The following is a 17,959-nucleotide window of genomic DNA, read 5'->3' as shown; positions in this document are numbered from 1 at the left end:
TCTTGACCCCCCACAATGATTTCAGAATTGAACAGAGCCAAAAACAAGGATCGATATCGATAGGATGAGATATTTTGTATTAAAACTCACATGTTAAAATGAGTTAGAGACAAAGAATCTCGAGGGATGATACCAACCATACATGTAAGTACCGCTCAAGGACACCATGATAATTGCCACGCGACACAATAGAGATCCCGCCTCGCTTGATCAGTTAACGCCACACGTCATGATAGCACTACCTGCACCAGCTAACCGTTGTAACACGAAGTTGTTGGGACGCATTGATCCCGGCCTTACCATATGAAGACTATATCCAGGATGATACATCTTACCTTTATAACGATAACCATTGTTCCGAGAGTTGCGCCTTCCTTAAACATCAAGGGATCGATCAAACTGTGCTGAGGTGACTTTACTGGTTGGCTTTAGCAAAGATTAATATGAAGCCCGATCCGGAGTTCAATTTTGGGAACTGTGAAACATGCGTCGGCTCCAGCGAGGCAAAATGGTATCTGGTCTTGGAATTACTAGGCAGATGTACTACGCACAATCGAATCCATGAATCCGACAACGTTTGACTGCCTGAACAGATAGAGCGACGCCTAGCTAATGTACATATCTTGGAATATACTATGGATATGGGATACTCAGGGTTCAATAGGCTGGGATTTACATGCGGCTGGGTTAGGTCTACCCTTAATGGCATGCCATCCCACGCCGCAATATCTGGGTCCCAGCTTTGCCCCTCACCGGAAAACCCTGTCGTCTAGTCAAAGCGGTCACCCCACATCCAAATGCATTGCACGCCGAAAAAAACTTGTTGATTTGCTTTTCTAAGATATGTGATGTTCAGTTTCCCTTTGTTTCGCGAAAAGTGGCCCAGGCGGATTACAGTGACTTTTTGCTATCGCAAAGTGAATCTTTGATAAGAAGTTCCGCATGTTTCAATGCTCCCTTTAGAATCCTTATATTTATAATTGGGCTCCTTCGCTGTCTTCATATGCTCTTGGTGAAATTTTGGCCTTCTTACTCCCATCTACACCCTTATTCTACATAGTACAATTTCGACCTGGTTTCTGTCGGATCTGGTTGTCTGCGCTCGACAAAAAGGGCAACGAATCGATTATTATTTCGTAACAGAAACTCCAGAAGAGGATAATTTCAACCAGAAAGCAACAATGTTTTAGGGAATACCAGGATAACCGTACACAAGGTATGCACGCACAAAACCTTCTTCTGACGTTTCACAAATAATAAAATCGTCTAATGCCTTTCGAGGGAGATAGGCAATCAATAGACTGCTATTAAAATAGTAAAAGCAATAACACATTACTACTATCATTTCGAGGCCTGGATTTCGGATTCCCTATCTAGGCAGGGGATCGGATAACATTACCATTTGGAATTATAATTATATATCCCATATTCAAAAACCCGATGAACCAGACATTTATAGTCCAGCAGGCACGGGCCAGAGGCCAGGCTTTTCGAGAACATAACGACGGAAGCTCAGCATTCATGATGGCCCAAGCAAGATCAAGAATTTCGGTACAGTCACGGTCGAGTCGAGGGAGTGTTGATTCCACAGGACAAACAAGTTCAAATGCCCCACAGACCTGGTGGGATGAAAGAAGAATCATGGAGACCGTTACAAATTCATTTTTGCAACGTTCGATAGGAGACGAATCGTTACGGGCTAAATTACACATGCCGATGATGGAGGGTCTTTCGGATACAACCTTTGCGGAATGGATTTTGTGGAAAGCAAGGAGATTCTTTTTGATCTTGCTTGAGTTGGGAGAGGTTGCGAAGGTGTTTGATTTGGTGGAGAGTTCGTGGGATGATACGGATTTGCCCTTGGATACTGAACAGATCTCGAGGTTAAGGCTGAGGGATCAATCAGTGGAAAGAAAGTTCTTTAGAAGACAATACGCATTCCTCGTTCGCGATCTTGATAAGAGCGCTCATATCAACTACGATGCACACGAAATTATCCCTATCGAACCTTTGAAGACCGGTCTCACAGTCGGTATCAACTCCCACGATAAATTCGTCTTCCCTCGAACGCAACAAGTCGTTATACGGAAAACAATGCCACTCAGCGATCAAGTCAGAGAAGAAGAATTCCAAGGGACAATACAATATCTGAAGGAACTCACACACCACCATATCGTCGGACTTTACGCCTCGTATACTGTACAAAACGAGGGATATCTACTATTCGCACCCGCTACCGAGCTTACACTTAAATCGTTTTTTCAAACACCTCCCACAATTTACAAGTCGCTCTCTAAAGAAGGGAAAAGACGACAAATCTTCGATTGGATGCACTGTTTATCAGATGCGATCACATTTCTCTACGAGAGGGGAATCGTTCACCGAGATATCAGACCCAAATCGATCCTAATTGATGGCACAAATATTTTCCTAGCGGATACCGGTGTGTCACAACGGCTCGATATTGGGAATAAATCTGCAACATCCACCGAAAAGCCAAACTATGAATATGCAGCACCAGAAATCTATCGCCGCAGTCTGACACGGCAGGAAACTATCAGAAACGTCATATATTCCGGCCGTGCAGTTTCTAGAAGAGGGTCACATGACTCAACTATAACAGCGGCAATGCCAGATATGCACGTTGTCGACTGGGTACAATCCACAGAAGACCAAATCAAACGAAGTGATATCTTCTCACTCGCATGTGTTTATCTCGAAATCATTACGTTCCTCCAAGGGAAACGTTCGATGAAAGACTTCGCCTCTCACAGAGCAGCAAAGAATCGGCGTGGTGCGAGAGGTGCGAGAGGTGCACTCGCCGACCAATCCTTCCATGCGAATCTAGAGCAAGTCAATACCTGGATCGCAATGATAACGAAAGAGGCCGACCGCAAAAACGATAGCAATGTCAAGCGCGCAGCTAGCCTGTGCTCGGAAATGCTATTCAAGGAACCTACCCAGCGTCCCGACCCCTGGGTTATCAGAGACAGACTATTCGTCATGGCGGAGGAAGAATGCAATCCGAATGTTCCACACTGTGGGGACGAGTGTTATCGCGCAGATCGGGTGTTTAGTTTTGGAGATTGGGGGAGTACGATGGATGAAGTTCTACATACACCGGTTACGGACTATGGGGGTAGCCCTGGAAGGAGTAATGGGTTCGCCTGGTTCCATGCGGATGGGTAAGTGGGCGCAGAGATAGGATTTATCCGAAAGAAAAATTCATGGAATACATCGGCGAACTAGCAGCCTTCGGATCTAGAGTTATAACTGGTAGCCTTACGGGTTTAACCACCTTATTTGGCCCCAACAGAATAAACTACCGGCCGACACACAAAATCTAGCCGCAAAGGCCTACTTGAATATATCTCGGAAACCCGGGATACAGGATCGTACGAGTTGGTAGAAGAGGGCCTGCATATGCACAATGTTCTCGGTTGGATTACCGCCTTCCAGAAGGGGGCCCTGCATGCATCTTCATATGTATGAAGAGCATAGTCAGATATCGATTCTTTTATCACATTTCCTTTTTTCGGTTATCCTTTTTCGTTACTTGGAGTACATGGCATATGGTCTAAGGAAACGGCGTTGGAAAGATTATGGGAATTTTCGTATCTGGGAATATATCACTACTTTGAGTCGGATTTTTGTTTCTCGTTTTCTATATTTCTTTTCCTAGCTAATCAGTAGAAATTAATTACTTTTTTGGTCGGCGTTCATGCCTCAATTCCAATCCAACGGACCACGCCACGATCGTTCAGTTGTCGCTCGCATATGTGCGAGGTAGCCGAGATACCTTTCTAGATTTTTCTAGTTACTAGGCGTTCAATTTCATGATGTTAGTTGCAACTTCTAGATGACAAGGTCGGGTTGACGAAATTATATGATCGTGTCCCCAAGCCTAAGCTAGAATATCTTGCGGAAGTATGAGTCCTCCCCAATTGGCCAACGTCAGAGAAATCACTTCCACAGCATACGACAGGAACTGACCTATAACCTCGCCAATCGATTGGCAAGAAGCTTAATCCTGTCCAACAGCTTTTCGTTGAAAATTTCAGAAGGCGGCTCAGCTAAGCCCTGGAATGTTGGTTGACCCACTCCAAACGGCGACTCGGCTCTTTCGAGACCACGCACTGCACGGCAGGGCAAATTTGAATTGCATGCTCCCCCACGTGAAGATAAGACTGTATGGCCGCATGCAGAGATACTTGGTTTGGTTTGTCTATTATATCGAAATCATTGGGCTATTTTAATTTATTTTTTAAAAATTTTTTTAAAATTTTTTTTCTGCGCATCTGGTTGAGACTACTTTTCGTAATTGTGTCGACCTCTGAACAAGTCTATCGGCCAGCCAGGCGCAAGGCACCTACCTACAGACATTATATTTACTATACAGCTACAAACCACTGATATCGACAGAAGACGGTTCGAATAAGCTAACCAAAACTTAAAGCAAGCTTCCGGATGTCTCGGCTAGCTTGGCGAAGTGAATGCCAGATAGATTTTGTCGCGCAGAATTATCGATTCTAGAACTTCTAGTATGGGACCTCGAGCTTAATCTATTACACAGATTCGTTATAGTTATCAGACACCATGTCTCGTTTGTACCATTATACTTCTAGAATTCCACCCGACAGCGAGATCGAGACTCCAAAATGGAACCTCGCAAATACAACCAACCCGCCGTAGTACTATATATTGAATCCAATCCCAGCTAGCGCTCGTGCCATTCGGCCACCAACCCCTACGCAACTTTAACTACAATACAAAACACCAGTTGGCATCGATGACTTCTCCAATGTAACCAAACAATGCTGCTAATATCATACTATTCGAACTCGGCACAGAATTGCGTAAACAGCACGGGCATCAACTTGAAACATTGTGCAATCTCGTATGTCATGACTCGACTTCGTATTGAATCGAACATGTGTTGTAGACATGTAGATGGTTGTGGTTTTGAGCCTCGGTTCATTTCATGATTAACATAGAGTGTTCATGGGATCGTCTTTGCCGTTTCTGGGACTTTGCAGGGATCGCAGGTTTCCCGTTCGGTGCAGTCTACCTACTGGGATCTAGCTCTTAACAGAAAGGTACGTAACTTCCCCGCATTCAGCTGGTGTTACCATTGTAGACAACATTGTGCGGCTACATACGTACTTCCATATGGCTGGAGGGGGTGCCTTTTAAACTATATTAACCTCCTGATCCTCAGCTAGTTTATAGACAACAGGTCTAGACGAGTATACATATACAATTGAGGATTATTAAAGAGTATACCGTAGAAACTCGACTCTAAAAGGCATCTCAAGAGTAGTCTACATACTATACCAGACTATAAATCCACAATGTCAGACCTACAACCGCCACCAGACACCGTCTTCGACCAATACGCCGAAATCAAGCACCCAGATGCCTTCCCTGACGCCCTCAAACTCCTCAAACACTTCTTCACGGACAAATCAATCCCCTGGACTTCAAACGGTACCAAAAACGACGTCGAACTGTCAACTTACCAACCCGACCCACCACTCCCAGCCCCCGTCTGTCGCGGTATTGGTACCTTCCCCAAGGAACTCACAGCCGAACAGATCCTCCCTGTAATCCACCAACTAGCGTGTAGAAAGTACTGGGATGAAAGGTACAAACTTGGGTTCCCGAGTCTGCGATACTCGAGGAAACTCGTACGATTTTATGCCGTGCAAAAGGGAGTTGGAGAAGGCTGGTTTGCGATTGTGGCCCCCAGAGATTTTACGGGGTATAGCGGGCATGTGAAGGAGGTTGGTGAAGATGGGGTTACGAGGTATTATTACTTACAAACTAGTGCGGAGTTTGATGATGTTCCGGAGGTGAATGGGATTGTGAGGGGGCAAACGAGTTTGGCGGGGTGGGTGCTGGAAGAAGGGGCAGAGGGGATAAAGTGCACTTATATCGTATGTTCTTTCCCCTCTAACAGCTGTTCTATATATTGATATGAGAATGCTTGATAGGTGAAATTCGATCCGAAGGGCTCGATTCCAGGATACCTTCTCGAACAGGTCGTGAAGGAGACTCCGCTCTGCATAGCCAGAGTTAGAAGCTTTATCGAAATGAAAGGACTCGTCCCATATGTCAATATGCACGACGAATTCCCTGGCCAACTACGAAAAGAGATCTTGAACAATACAGCAGGGGACGATGCGAACTTTAGTGACGCCCAATTTCAGTTTGTGTTCAGTTGGTTCGGTGTCCCCGGGAGCTTTGACGTCCATTTTGACGATAAACGGGGAAATGGTGTCAAGGTTGTCGTTGAAGAAGGGGCTGAGGGAGAAGATCTTGAGCTTGTCAAGGAGAAAGGAAAGGTTACGGTTATTGTGAAGGAGGGGGCGAAGGACAAGAAGCTGCAGATTAGTGTTTCCAGAGCATGATATCACCTTTCTATAGCCCTGGATCTCGCTTCATATGAATGCCCATAACCTAGTATCAAATTCACATTGCAATTGCCCCTTGTTCTATGCATTTTTCGAGATCATATTCTAATTAGTATCTGCAATCCCCATACATATCAAGCCGTTGGTATCCTTGGCTCTTGCAATTGTCAATGTCAGCTCGTGTTTATTGAATATTACTTACACCAGGTGAGAGACATTAATATCTTCAAATTCCTAAATGTATAGTTCATCCGATCGATATCTGAATTAAGTCTCGTCTCGAGCCCCGCAATGTTACCGAGTTGTCCGTTGTTGCATGTTTACGGCTAATTAATTACGACTCCCCAAAGTCTGGTCAATCGACTCATCCCAACCTTTGATTCCACCCATCTCCAGAAGCTCTCACATCTTCAACCATGACGAAGCGCAAGCACTCCGAAATGGCAGAACAGGCCCCTCCTCTACTCATACCCTCACCGCACGATGCCTCAAGTCCCGACCCGGGTTCTGCCTCTACAATACCCACCCGCGCTAGACCCTTCATCGCGTCTCAAGTAGGCTAATCGATCCGGTTAGGACAGGTTTCTGCCGTGTTTTCTCTCTTGTTCGTGCAAGGGGCAAAATATCTAATGCAATAACGTTCCTCTTTCCTGAGAATTAGGCTTGCGATCAGTGTCGGAGCAAGAAGACTAAATGTGACGAGGTATTTTTGTGGAGAAGCCATGTTGCTTGTTCGGCAATTGACTCATGATGACTGACATCTACAATTTTGAAGGACCGACCGCGATGCTCGACATGCTCGAGAAACGGGCTGGATTGCCATTATGCAGAGACGAAACCGACAAAGTACATACATACATACATACTTCCCACTTAATACGTCCATCGATGCATGGGCGCTGACGAAAAATATTGTGAATTACCAGGAAAGACCAAACAATCTCCAAAATCTACAGCAGCATATACCGCCTCGAGAAGAAGATTGAAGATGTCGCAACCCTCATCCGCCAGCAAAATGATCCTCAATCAGACTTACATGTACATGTACAACCTACCTCCCATATTACAGCAATCGATATACCCCCGGAAGCTGCCCAAAAGGGACGACTATCGATCGCCGACGTCTTAAACACCAGTCCGAGCTTGACAAAGGCCCAGATGAGCGCTAATATCAACATATTCACACCTGCCCCCGCGGCTCATACCTCCCACTTCACACAAGAGGCAAAGCAGATGTCCTTTTCAGCACACAAGATACTACAATGGCCGGCGATACAAGCTCTGCTGCCTGATTTTCTACAAGGTTTGGATTTAGTGGAGGATTATGCAACGAAATTAGAAGCTGCGCGGCCGCCATTGCCCTTTGATGTACCTATGGCCAATGGTTATGGCAGAGGCCCGGCGAAACAGGATTGGCTGCAATCGCTGCCGTTGTCGGTTATCAGGGGATTAACGGAGGCGTACTTTAATACGTTTAATACATCGAATCCAATTTTGGACAGGGGGTACTTTTATACGGCTACCTTAAGCGTGGCGATGGAGAGCGGGTTTGGGTATAATGTTGAGAGCTGTATTTTGCTTATTGTATTGGCGTTGGGGTGTATGGCGGTTACGGCGCATAAGGAGGCGGGGTTCCCGTTATTCCCGTTGAGAGGGGAAGAAGTTGACGGGATTATGGGATTTGTACCGCCGGATTGGATGGAAGTGACGGAGGAAGTGGAGGGCATGCCGTCCGGCTTGAGGTTTCTGAATGAGCAGAGGAGGAGGATTGGGTTTTTGATGTGTGGGGTGGGGTTGGAGTATGTACAGTGCCATTTACTGGCTGGGTAAGTGCCCTTCGTTGGATTCTTTGGGTATCCGTTTGCTTATGAACGAGGGGATAGGCTGTATTATGCGCAGGCGGTACGGGTGCTAGATCATTGGAATATGATACACAAGGCGGCTGTTGGGTGTCTAATGTTGCTGAATGGCTCGAAGGCGGAGTTGATGGACTGGGATGCTTGGGAGAGTGATATGCTGGCAAGAGTATTCTGGAATACTCTGATGTTCGAGAGGTTAGTATCATAGCTCTAAATATCTAAATATTTGTCTAATATAATGGGAATTGGCAGTATCCTTGTCCAAGAACTAGACGTCCCACCGAGCGGCTTGACAGATTACGAGGAGATCGTGCCCCTACCAAAGTTCCCTTCGTACGCCAGCCCTTCGTCGTTAGCCTCCAGCTCTGTCGAAGATACTGAGTCGAACTACCAATACCATTTCCTCGCTCAGGCTGCCCATAGAAAGCTTCTCAATCGGATGAGAAATAGCGTATACAGCTATGGTAAATCCCTTTCCATCCCCTGACGATTAGCATCAATAGGTTTCTGATAGTGGTCGTAATAGAATCCGACATGTCACAATTCCCATCCATCGCCCTCTCCCGCGAACTCCAGCTCCAACTTGATCTATGGCGTTCCCACCACCCGCCATTCATCCAACAAGACCCTCAAAACTCACATTCGCCGTTATCGCCCACAAAACTCGCTTCGCATGTCATGACGGCGATGTTACACGGCCGATATCTCGTTGGCAAACACCTCATGCGTCGTCCATTCGTGTATAAGGTCTTGCACACACCGGCAGAGGAAGTGATAAACCCGGACGTGCTAGATGAGGTTAGATGGTGCCTTGAGAGTTCTTTGGACTGGCCGCAGATCACAGGTGTGTTTGAAAGAGCGAGGACAGCTGTGCCGATAAAATTCGGATTCGGGAGCCAGTAAGTATTTCCTCTTGCATCTCACTGCTGCTTTTCGGATCTCACTGCTGCTTTTCGGATCGATCGGCTTTAGGAGCTCAGGGACTAATTTTTTTAAACTTCTTTATTTTATTTTTAGATTTATGGGCCAGCTGTTACTCCTTAAGGGAGTGGAGACGTCTGCAAGAGAAGAGGTGAGGGCATGTTTGCCTGTTGGGTGGGAGCAGTGGGTGGAGAAAGTACTAGGCTACTTTAGGGAGATGGCGCCCAAGAGCCCCACGCTTGCAAGAGATCTATACATTTTGGAGGCGCTGTATAGCAAGTGACATAAGATCTTGAAAGGTGTCTTTGGCGTTAATGATACCCGACCGCACAAGCACCACGCACCAACAATCGATAACATGGACACCCTGGCTTATAGTCAGACAATTATGACGTCTAGTGTCTATAGCTAATCTTTTAATTGATGTCATGCGCTAGGAATGTAATACTTATCCATCCACCAGACGCTTGAAGACCGGACAACGTTACTCGAAGCTTACATCCAACGATTAGTCAACGCTGACTTAGTTCGTTTTCTGTTATAAGCTAAGGAGCATAAATTGATGGTGGAATCTAACATTAATGCATCCATCAAGGTCACTTCAAGCTCTTCAGGTCATAAAGCTTAATTAAGCTATATAGGTCCGGTTTTTCAGCAGGGACGTAACATTAACATAGTCACTTGTGCAACTGCAATTGTAATTTTAATTGTATAGAAAAATACGCAAGTTTAATATTATGGCGTCGGAAGCTCCTACGAAGGTTGACCTATAATCTCTATGAAAATATTATAGTATGATTACTAATCTAATATGAATCAGAATAAGCCGGATCCAACAACTGAAGAACTCCTAGCTTTATTTCGCGATGTTCAGGAGTCCTTTCCAAGGGGTCTTGGGGGAGAGAGGTGGTATTTGATGCTTGTAAGTATATATTTCTACTGTCCTCGGTTTGGGGGCCTTGTTTCAATGCACATTTCGATATCATTTACAATTAATACTAACCGCCTCTCGTTGATATCTTATCTAGTTCGCAACCTTAACCTACGCCCTCCCCAATCCCACCGCCCTCTCATCCCTCTATACCCACCTAATCTCCCTCCCTCAATACTCAACCCCCTCCTCCCGCCAATCCCTAATCCGGCGCATCCGCGAAACCCTCGTAAAGCTCGTCTCCCTCATCGGCGTCGCAAAGCCGCTATTACTAATCTGGACTATCGCCACCCTCGAACGCGAAGAAGACCGCGACTTCACCTGCACTCGTCAAAACTGGAAATGCGATTCAAAAAATCTAGAAAATGGAACGAATTGGTTGAAGACTATTTATCGTGGTGATATGAAGGAGGTGGATGGGAGGTTTAGGGGCCATGAGGATTTTAAGTGGATTAGTTATAATATTACTTATGGGCTTTATTTGTCGGATCATAGTGTTTTGGATCCCGTGGAGAGTGAGCTTGTAGTTTTGTGTGGGCTTTTGATACAGAATTTGGGGCCCGTGACGGCGTTTCATTTGAAGGGGTTGAGGAGGGTGGGGGTTGGTAAGGAGGATGTGGAGGGAGTGCATGTTTGTGTAGGTCCTTTTATATTCCCTCGGCCGTTATGTTATATTGAATACTGATTTTGGTGTGAGATAGTGTGAGAAGGTGGCGAGGCTTTGTGGGATTCCGTTGGATAAGGTGCCTAGAGTGGCGGATATCGAGCATCTTGTACCGTGGGAGGAGGACGGTTCCTCGGAGTAATAATCGCGGGAAGTCAAAGTTGTAAATATATTATAGAGCATGGTAGGAGTGAGAGAAGGAGTCAAGTGTACGTGTACATCAACCATTGAATTCATGAAGTTAATCAAATCCAAGCCTTCTAGACGGATCGGTTCTACCTCTCACATGTATAAAAAAACAATAAAATGAACCATTGCAATCGGGAATCGAAGCCAAAAAGATTAATAGAGACCAAACTCCTGTCCTGCAATTCTCAATGCCAAAACCCTTGAATACCACCGACAATGCGCCAAATTCATACCCATAAACCATAATCCGGGGTGCCCGCTATCCCTGAACAGCGTGTTAAATTCTCCTTCTGAATCGAAGCCACCAACGGGTTTTACTGCGTCCTTGACACATGGGAAGATTGCACCCGCTGTGGTGCGCATGTTTTGGTAGCCCTGTGATATCATAATATTAGTCTTCGATTCGGATGGGATGGACATCGGTGAGGAATAATACATACCGTCGCAAGTACGACTTCCGCAGCTTCTAGCTCTTGTCCGTCTTCAAACAATATTCCCTTCTCTGTAAACTTGTTGAGTCTACCATGCTTGACACCGATCTTTCCATCAATGATCATGCTCGAGGCGCCGATGTCGATATAATAGCTTCCTCCCACATCGAAGTACTTGATCAGCAATCCAGCGCCATCGGGGCCATCATCGGTGACGAAGCCAGCTTTGTTGAGGCCTTCAATTATTTGACCGTCCTTGGATGGAGACTTTAGGTCTTTTATTATGGCTTGGTGGTATGCTTTAGTGACGGCGTTGGGGAGACTGAAGAATTGGAGATCTGCCTCTTCGACTTCCGGGCCGTTTTCGCAGTACTATAGTATTTTGTTAGCTTAGAGCTATATGAATTTTTTTGAACAAGGGGGTGCATATGCATACGGTAGTACCGAGTAGAGCCGGCAATCCAATCTTAGACGAAAGAACATGAGTACTTGATCTCTGAATAAGCGTTGGATACGCCCCATTCGAATATAACGACTGAGCGATATCATGCGCCGTATTCCCCGCTCCCACAACCAAAACCTTCTTCCCCTTTAGTCTTTCCGGATTACTCCATTTCGAGGAATGAGTAATTTTTCCCTTATAAACTTCTTGTCCCGGGAACGTTGGAATGTTGGGTTCGCCGGAATGACCGGTGGCGAGGATTACATGCTTTGGAGATAATGTACGTTCTTTTCCTTCCCGAAGAACCTTGACGGTCCATTTCCCATTCTCATATGACGAAGAGGTCGGAGTTGTGGATGTCCAAACGGGGATTTCTAGAGAACGAGCATAGAATTCAAGCCAGTCTCCCAATTTATCCTTCGGAGTGAAGATTGGCCACGTCTTGGGGAATGGGATGTATGGCAAGTGATCATACCAGACTGGATCGTGGAGGACAAGGCTGTGATAACGATTACGCCAGTTGTCACCAATCCTGGGGTTCTTGTCGACGATTAGAGTTGGAATGCCTAGACGGGTTAGACGGGCTGCAACCGTGAGACCCGCTTGACCTGCGCCGACGATGAGGACTGTTGGGTCCGAGGTGGTGAATTCCGAGAAGGCGGCTAGACGTTCTTTCCAGTTTGTAGGGTTTGAGGATTGGTCGCCGTGGAGGCCACCGTGGGGACGGTTGGCACCGCTTGCTTCGGGGTGTTGTTTGAGGCTTGTGAGGGAGGTATAGATCGTGAAGGCCTAATATACGTTAGAGAAATACAATTATCACAAGAAAGCGGTTTATATTCTAACCTTCCATGTATTGTTCGAATCAAGGAATAGACGGATAATACCCTCTCCGAGTCCCTCATCCGATTCCACATCAATATAAGCCGAGATACTAATCGCATTCTCTCCAACCTGCAAAACCGGCAGTCGCTTATAATTCCCAACCGTAGGCTTGATATTAAGAGATCCAAGTCTCTTCTCAGTCACGACTTTGCTCAAAAACTGACTGATCTTGTCTACACCTCGCAAAGTACGAAGATCCCAGGTGAGGAAGAGACCATCTCGCCAGAAACCTTCGGGCAAGATGACGTCCTGAAGGTCCAATACTGTGGGCTTTTCAATGGCCTTTTGAAGACGGGCGAGGTAGTCGGAAACGACTTCGGATGCATTGATGCTGGCGGCCGAGGGAGGGGATTTGTATTTGAAAGTCGGGGGTGGGGCTGCCTGGAGTGGCTGGGAGTGCGTGTCTACAGGCATTACGATAGAAGGTAAGTACTTATATGATACGAAGATGTGATTGTTCGTAGGGAATATGGTATAATCCGGTGAGATATATGGTAATATAAAGGTCTGTATGTGAATTGTTTCCCACTCGTTGTTATAGTGGCTCGATCAATTGACAATCCAATCAATCGATGACTCCAAACATAGCTGTATTATAAACTAAAAATCGCGGGCTACCAAATTTCCCTTTGTCCGTCTCGTAGACCCATCGATCCTTGATTTAGGTTCCACTAACCAGGCGCTGGTTTGGCTGGTACATGTACAATTTACGTTACTCCGATGGGGACGGCTCGCAATTGGCAATTCAACGTGACACGGAGTTAGTACGCTGTAGTGACAGTGCCTTAACCAATTCGCAACTGGTCTGGTGTAATTCGCAACCAAAATCCCTTGCGGGGCATAAAGTGTGGGTAGTAGTGACCCCGTCCCGATTTCTCCATGCGGGGTATTGCCGGGACACCATTGATATTCGTGTATTGAAAATGCGGGGGTAACTCTTTGAGATCCCTAAGACCGAGGACCCATAATGGGGATTAGCCTCTAGCCTCGAGTCATTGAGCCGTACGTCCTAGTTTCATTTTCATACTTCATATCAGTGATAAGAAGTATGTCGAACGTTACCGCCGCCATTTCTCGTCAAACTTGTGAAACGAATATTTCCGGATTTGGATCCCGGCCGTTCTCCTGGCTGGAGTAACTAAGATGCGGGGGAAAAAAATAAATAAATGAATCCTACGATGATTAATCGTGTATCCTCATTATCTTTCTTTCTTTCCATTGGAGCCCCTTTGGATTCATATTTCGTGTGAATAAAAGACACAGTTGATGGTATCAAAGATGCAACTTCCCGTTCTCCCGTACTTGTATACTCTCTCAATTGGTATTGTCCCGGATGTCCGTTATGCAAAACGGCCGAAGCACTTCGGATACCACCTCGTCGACGGCAGTTGAACGTCTGCCGGGAGATACATACCATTGTGGTGTATTTGTTTGGATCGGTTCATCTGAGATCTCGGTGTGGCACCTCGCTTTTTGTCGGTTCGGACTTGGCCTGGGGATTAAGGACAGGGAAGGCTATATTCTGCCATGGGTGAAACCAGGTGTTGAGGATTCCGACTGCTGTGTTGTGCCTACAAACACGGTTTGGCAAACATGCCTCTTTTGGACAGAACGCGCGTTGTTCCTGTTGCTCGCTTTGCCCTGTTTTAAAAAGCTGAAGGTCGTCTACAAGCTTTTCCTTCAAGCCTTCCCAATCCAACATTCCCAGTTTTTTCCCGATCCCGTAATTGGAATCCAACAATATCCTGAGCCATACTCTGTAGTCGGAAAACCACTAAACTACAATAACCTAGTTTTCCTTCCAGTTCAATAGACATCCCCGAAATATCTAAATCGGACCTTTTTTTTAAATAAAAAATCCTTTCCTTTTAAAGATATTGGCAGGGCTGTAAGGCGTCTATCTAATACCTTCCTTAACGCGGAGTTCCCGCACAAAAAGTTGGCGTATAACGTAGCTTGGCTTTTGGACATAACTTGCGAGCACTTGCGCCATTTGGAAGCCCGCTTCTTCGAAGCTTCTTCTGACTACTAGTCTTTTGGGGCTTATACTGCCAGACCAGGTTTATACCATTGTTGGAGTATACGTAGTTGGCGATCCTTTTTCTTGGCTGTTCAAGGTTTTAGTTTAAGCAGTACGGGATTGCGGGGAGATTTTGTATGGTGAAAGAAAAGGTTTTTTTAACCTCGTCGAGTTCAGATCGCAGGGAAACTTGATCCTTGAGGATTTTTGTAAGATGTGGTTTAACTAACTATATACAAGAAAAGAAAAAGAATAATAGCGAATACCTTCCAGAATAAGATAAATCCCTAAGAAAATAATAAAAGAAAAAGAAAAATGATAAAACCTGCCATGACCTCATAGACTTCGTAATGTACAATTCCAATTCCCATAAATGATATATGAAAGAAAAAAAATCCCTGGTCGATAACCCCTCGTGCCTATGATAAAAGAAGGCAGTGAGGGGAAATCTAAAATATAGACAAGAAGAGAAGGTTACACAAAATTTCCGGTTCTTTCTTTCTTCCCTCCCGTATGAGTATGTGTATGTGTCCGATGTAAAAGGAATTCCTGCCATGCTGCCCAGTTTCCCCGCGTCTAATATGCACCGTGCTATGATAATGATAATGATAGTGTGTACAAAGGAAAAAATAAAACAAAAAATAAAAACTGAAATGAAATGGGTTTGGATCTGATATTGTAAGATAACTCCGAGTGTGTTTGTGATGGGATAAAAGATGTTGCAAAGCCCTGAACCAAAGGAAATCGAAACGCCACCGTTTGATATGCCGTTAAATGACTAACTTTTGGAATTTGATGTGTGAAGGATGATGATGGTGAGAATGGTGAAAAGTGTGAGGATGAAGAGGGGAGAGGAGGTTTAACCATTGCAGAGTCATAACTGCAACCACCATCTATCTACCCGAGAAATGGAGTTGGAATGCTTTCGACTTCCGCTATGATGGCTAAACGTTTCCCTCTCGTCATCACTCTGGTCGTCACAATTGCTGCTATTGCTGCTCCACAGTCCCTTAAAATGGGAGATCGATAACCTCGGTCTGATCAAATGCCTTCGTCTAGAGGTACTCCCACTATTCGACGATATTGTTGTCACTGTGCCCATACCCATCTGATGATGATGCGATCGGACTGATGTCGGAGGAGGCACAGAGTCATAAAAAGGTGCTATTAAAGATAGTTGATTGCAAGGATGTGTGGAGTTTAAGATTCCCATCCCATGAGGCGTCGATCGGGGTCTTACTGCGTCGTCGTAGAGTGATGCATATGGTAAGACTGGGGAGGAACTACCTGACGACGACGTATAGCCGCAGGATGGTATTGTCGAGACGGGAGATTGGGATGGGAGGATGTTGGCACAGATATTACAGTAGGAGTGGTTGCAGTTGCATCTTGTACAGGTGCTGTTGGACTGGCTGCATCGGCAGCATGTCCATTCGAATTCCATGTTGGATTTTGGTTTTTGAGAGGGGGTGTTTGTCCAAATGAATGATCCCTTCTGTTATATTCTGATTCTCCTCCTTTTCCTATTCCTGAGTAAATATATGTCTCTGTTCGATTTGTATTATTATGTAGTAGTAGTAGTATTTGCTTTCTAGCCGGTGACGTAGATGGGAAACGAAGGTGTATGTCGACCTGAGTCGAAGATCAGGTTAAATGGTGCATGGTCTATGCAAGATAGTGTGCGGTGGATCTGCCCGTCCTTATAAATCGGGGCTAAAAAAGTCCAAACGCTTGGTGCAAGCACACCACCCAAGACAGAGAAGAAAGGAGAAGAAGAAAAAAAGAATGTTGAAAGAAAATTCCTTGAAGACAGGGGTGAGCGGTGGGTTTGCTTGAGTGGGCCTTAGCCTCACATTCCTAGGACAAGGCCGGGGCACACAAAGTGACGAACCCAATAGGGGGGGGTTGAACAGCAAATGATCGTAGGTTGATATGGCCACGAGAGAACGGAACCTGCTTGAGATGGATGGGCACCCAAGAAACATTCTGCTTGGGAGGAATATCGCGCACAGTCACACATTTCAATAACCCCTTTGGACGGGTATTCTCTGCGTGATAGGCATTTCTCGAAGGATCTTAGGCGATCTCTTGGAACAGAATGCGTGGTGGAGAGAGGATTGAAATGGGACAAGTCCAACCTCCCCTGCTTCGGACTATGGGTGACCCCTGCAGCGCGCTCACCGGTGAATTTGTGAAGTGTGTGCTTCCAACTGCTTGAAACGGGATGGTGTGAGGAAAGAAGTGAAAACCCACCGGCCTTGGATAGACAAACGTTAACCCCCTTCGAGAATATCGACAAAAGGTCTCATGGATAACGATCCCCTTTCGACAGGTGGTGAACGGGTGTTTTCCTCAAAGCAGGCAGGTGATTTTGGAGTTCGAGATCTCATTCCTTGTCCCCGGGGATGTTGATCTGAAGAATCCGATTGGGCACAGTTTTCCCGATTTCCGATTGGAATGTGTTGTGCATGTCGTGACATTTACTTCCTGCACATACCAGCACATTTGTCTCTCTTTGAACTGTTCATCATCAGCTTCATGTAGTGTGAATTGTAGCGTCGTGGATATATGCACATGTACGTGATTGTTGATGTGTAGAGACGATATACGTCAGTCACAGCAGCCGGCTATACTCCCCTTGAACCACTTTCCAACGTTTGATGGGGAAACGAGGACTAGTCTACCATTCCCAGTCCAGGCCGCGCCGACACATCTCTGGCACACCTGGTGTCACAAATAGTTCACAAGATAGATTATCGGCGAGGGAGTCGATTTAGGCAGGAGCCATGGCGCCAGCCAGTTTGCATCAATCGGTATCTCCATTCATTTATTCATCGCTTACAAACAGAACTGGACTTGACAAGCATTTTGCTTGGTTATGAATTATGCAATTGCATTAATTATGGCTGTGCTTTCGCTAATATGCAAAAAACAAAGGTAGCTTTAGAAGTAATTCGTATTGAATTTTTGTGGATCCCGTCGTCGTCGTCACTATCAATTCTTAGACTTAGGTTCAGGAATTGGAACACCGCTGTTGCCAAGATACCGTACCCAGGTATGCTTAGGGGGTTAACGTTTTTCCGTGATACTACGGGATCGACGACTTCGCCCACTTATAGTATGCAATACTCAAACTCTAGAATCTAATCTTTTGAGGCTGGAGGAATTAGGTATGCATGTTCTCGGGGGCACTTAAGTTATCGGTTC

General features: G+C 45.6%; 5 protein-coding genes across 6 annotated transcripts; 4 read left to right on the top strand and 1 right to left on the bottom strand.

Annotated features, from left to right (window-relative positions):
* Positions 1-1,641: 1,641 nt before the first annotated feature.
* DFL_005445 (uncharacterized protein) lies at positions 1,642-3,189 on the top strand (the record flags this gene model as incomplete). Of its 2 annotated transcripts, none has more annotated exons than XM_067634707.1 (1): positions 1,642-3,189. In XM_067634707.1, one exon carries the CDS (start codon positions 1,642-1,644, stop codon positions 3,187-3,189), a length of 1,548 nt encoding a protein of 515 aa, XP_067489210.1. The 2 variants fall into 2 exon arrangements, with proteins under 2 accessions (XP_067489210.1, XP_067489209.1); XM_067634706.1 differs by having other exon boundaries at positions 2,872-3,189.
* A 2,162-nt stretch (positions 3,190-5,351) lies between these two features.
* DFL_005444 (uncharacterized protein) lies at positions 5,352-6,410 on the top strand (the record flags this gene model as incomplete). Its single annotated transcript, XM_067634705.1, has 2 exons — positions 5,352-5,936; positions 5,994-6,410. The coding sequence occupies 2 exons, from the start codon at positions 5,352-5,354 to the stop codon at positions 6,408-6,410; spliced, it is 1,002 nt and encodes a 333-aa protein (XP_067489208.1).
* Positions 6,411-6,829: 419 nt separating this feature from the next.
* On the top strand, positions 6,830-9,175 carry DFL_005443 (uncharacterized protein; the record flags this gene model as incomplete). Its single annotated transcript, XM_067634704.1, has 7 exons — positions 6,830-6,967; positions 7,075-7,116; positions 7,189-7,259; positions 7,340-8,239; positions 8,297-8,467; positions 8,525-8,736; positions 8,799-9,175. 7 exons carry the CDS (start codon positions 6,830-6,832, stop codon positions 9,173-9,175), a joined length of 1,911 nt encoding a protein of 636 aa, XP_067489207.1.
* Positions 9,176-9,930: 755 nt separating this feature from the next.
* On the top strand, positions 9,931-10,930 carry DFL_005442 (uncharacterized protein; the record flags this gene model as incomplete). Its single annotated transcript, XM_067634703.1, has 4 exons — positions 9,931-9,954; positions 10,014-10,115; positions 10,222-10,761; positions 10,826-10,930. 4 exons carry the CDS (start codon positions 9,931-9,933, stop codon positions 10,928-10,930), a joined length of 771 nt encoding a protein of 256 aa, XP_067489206.1.
* Positions 10,931-11,130: 200 nt separating this feature from the next.
* Positions 11,131-13,146, bottom strand: DFL_005441 (uncharacterized protein; the record flags this gene model as incomplete). The annotated part of the gene is made up of 4 exons (XM_067634702.1): positions 11,131-11,352; positions 11,418-11,780; positions 11,845-12,639; positions 12,694-13,146. 4 exons carry the CDS (start codon positions 13,144-13,146, stop codon positions 11,131-11,133), a joined length of 1,833 nt encoding a protein of 610 aa, XP_067489205.1.
* Positions 13,147-17,959: the final 4,813 nt, after the last annotated feature.

This window comes from Arthrobotrys flagrans, assembly GCF_004000055.1.
Source record: "Arthrobotrys flagrans strain CBS H-5679 chromosome Unknown unitig_9, whole genome shotgun sequence".
NCBI classification, from domain to species: domain Eukaryota; kingdom Fungi; phylum Ascomycota; class Orbiliomycetes; order Orbiliales; family Orbiliaceae; genus Arthrobotrys; species Arthrobotrys flagrans.
This window is presented reverse-complemented; position numbering and strand designations above follow the sequence as displayed.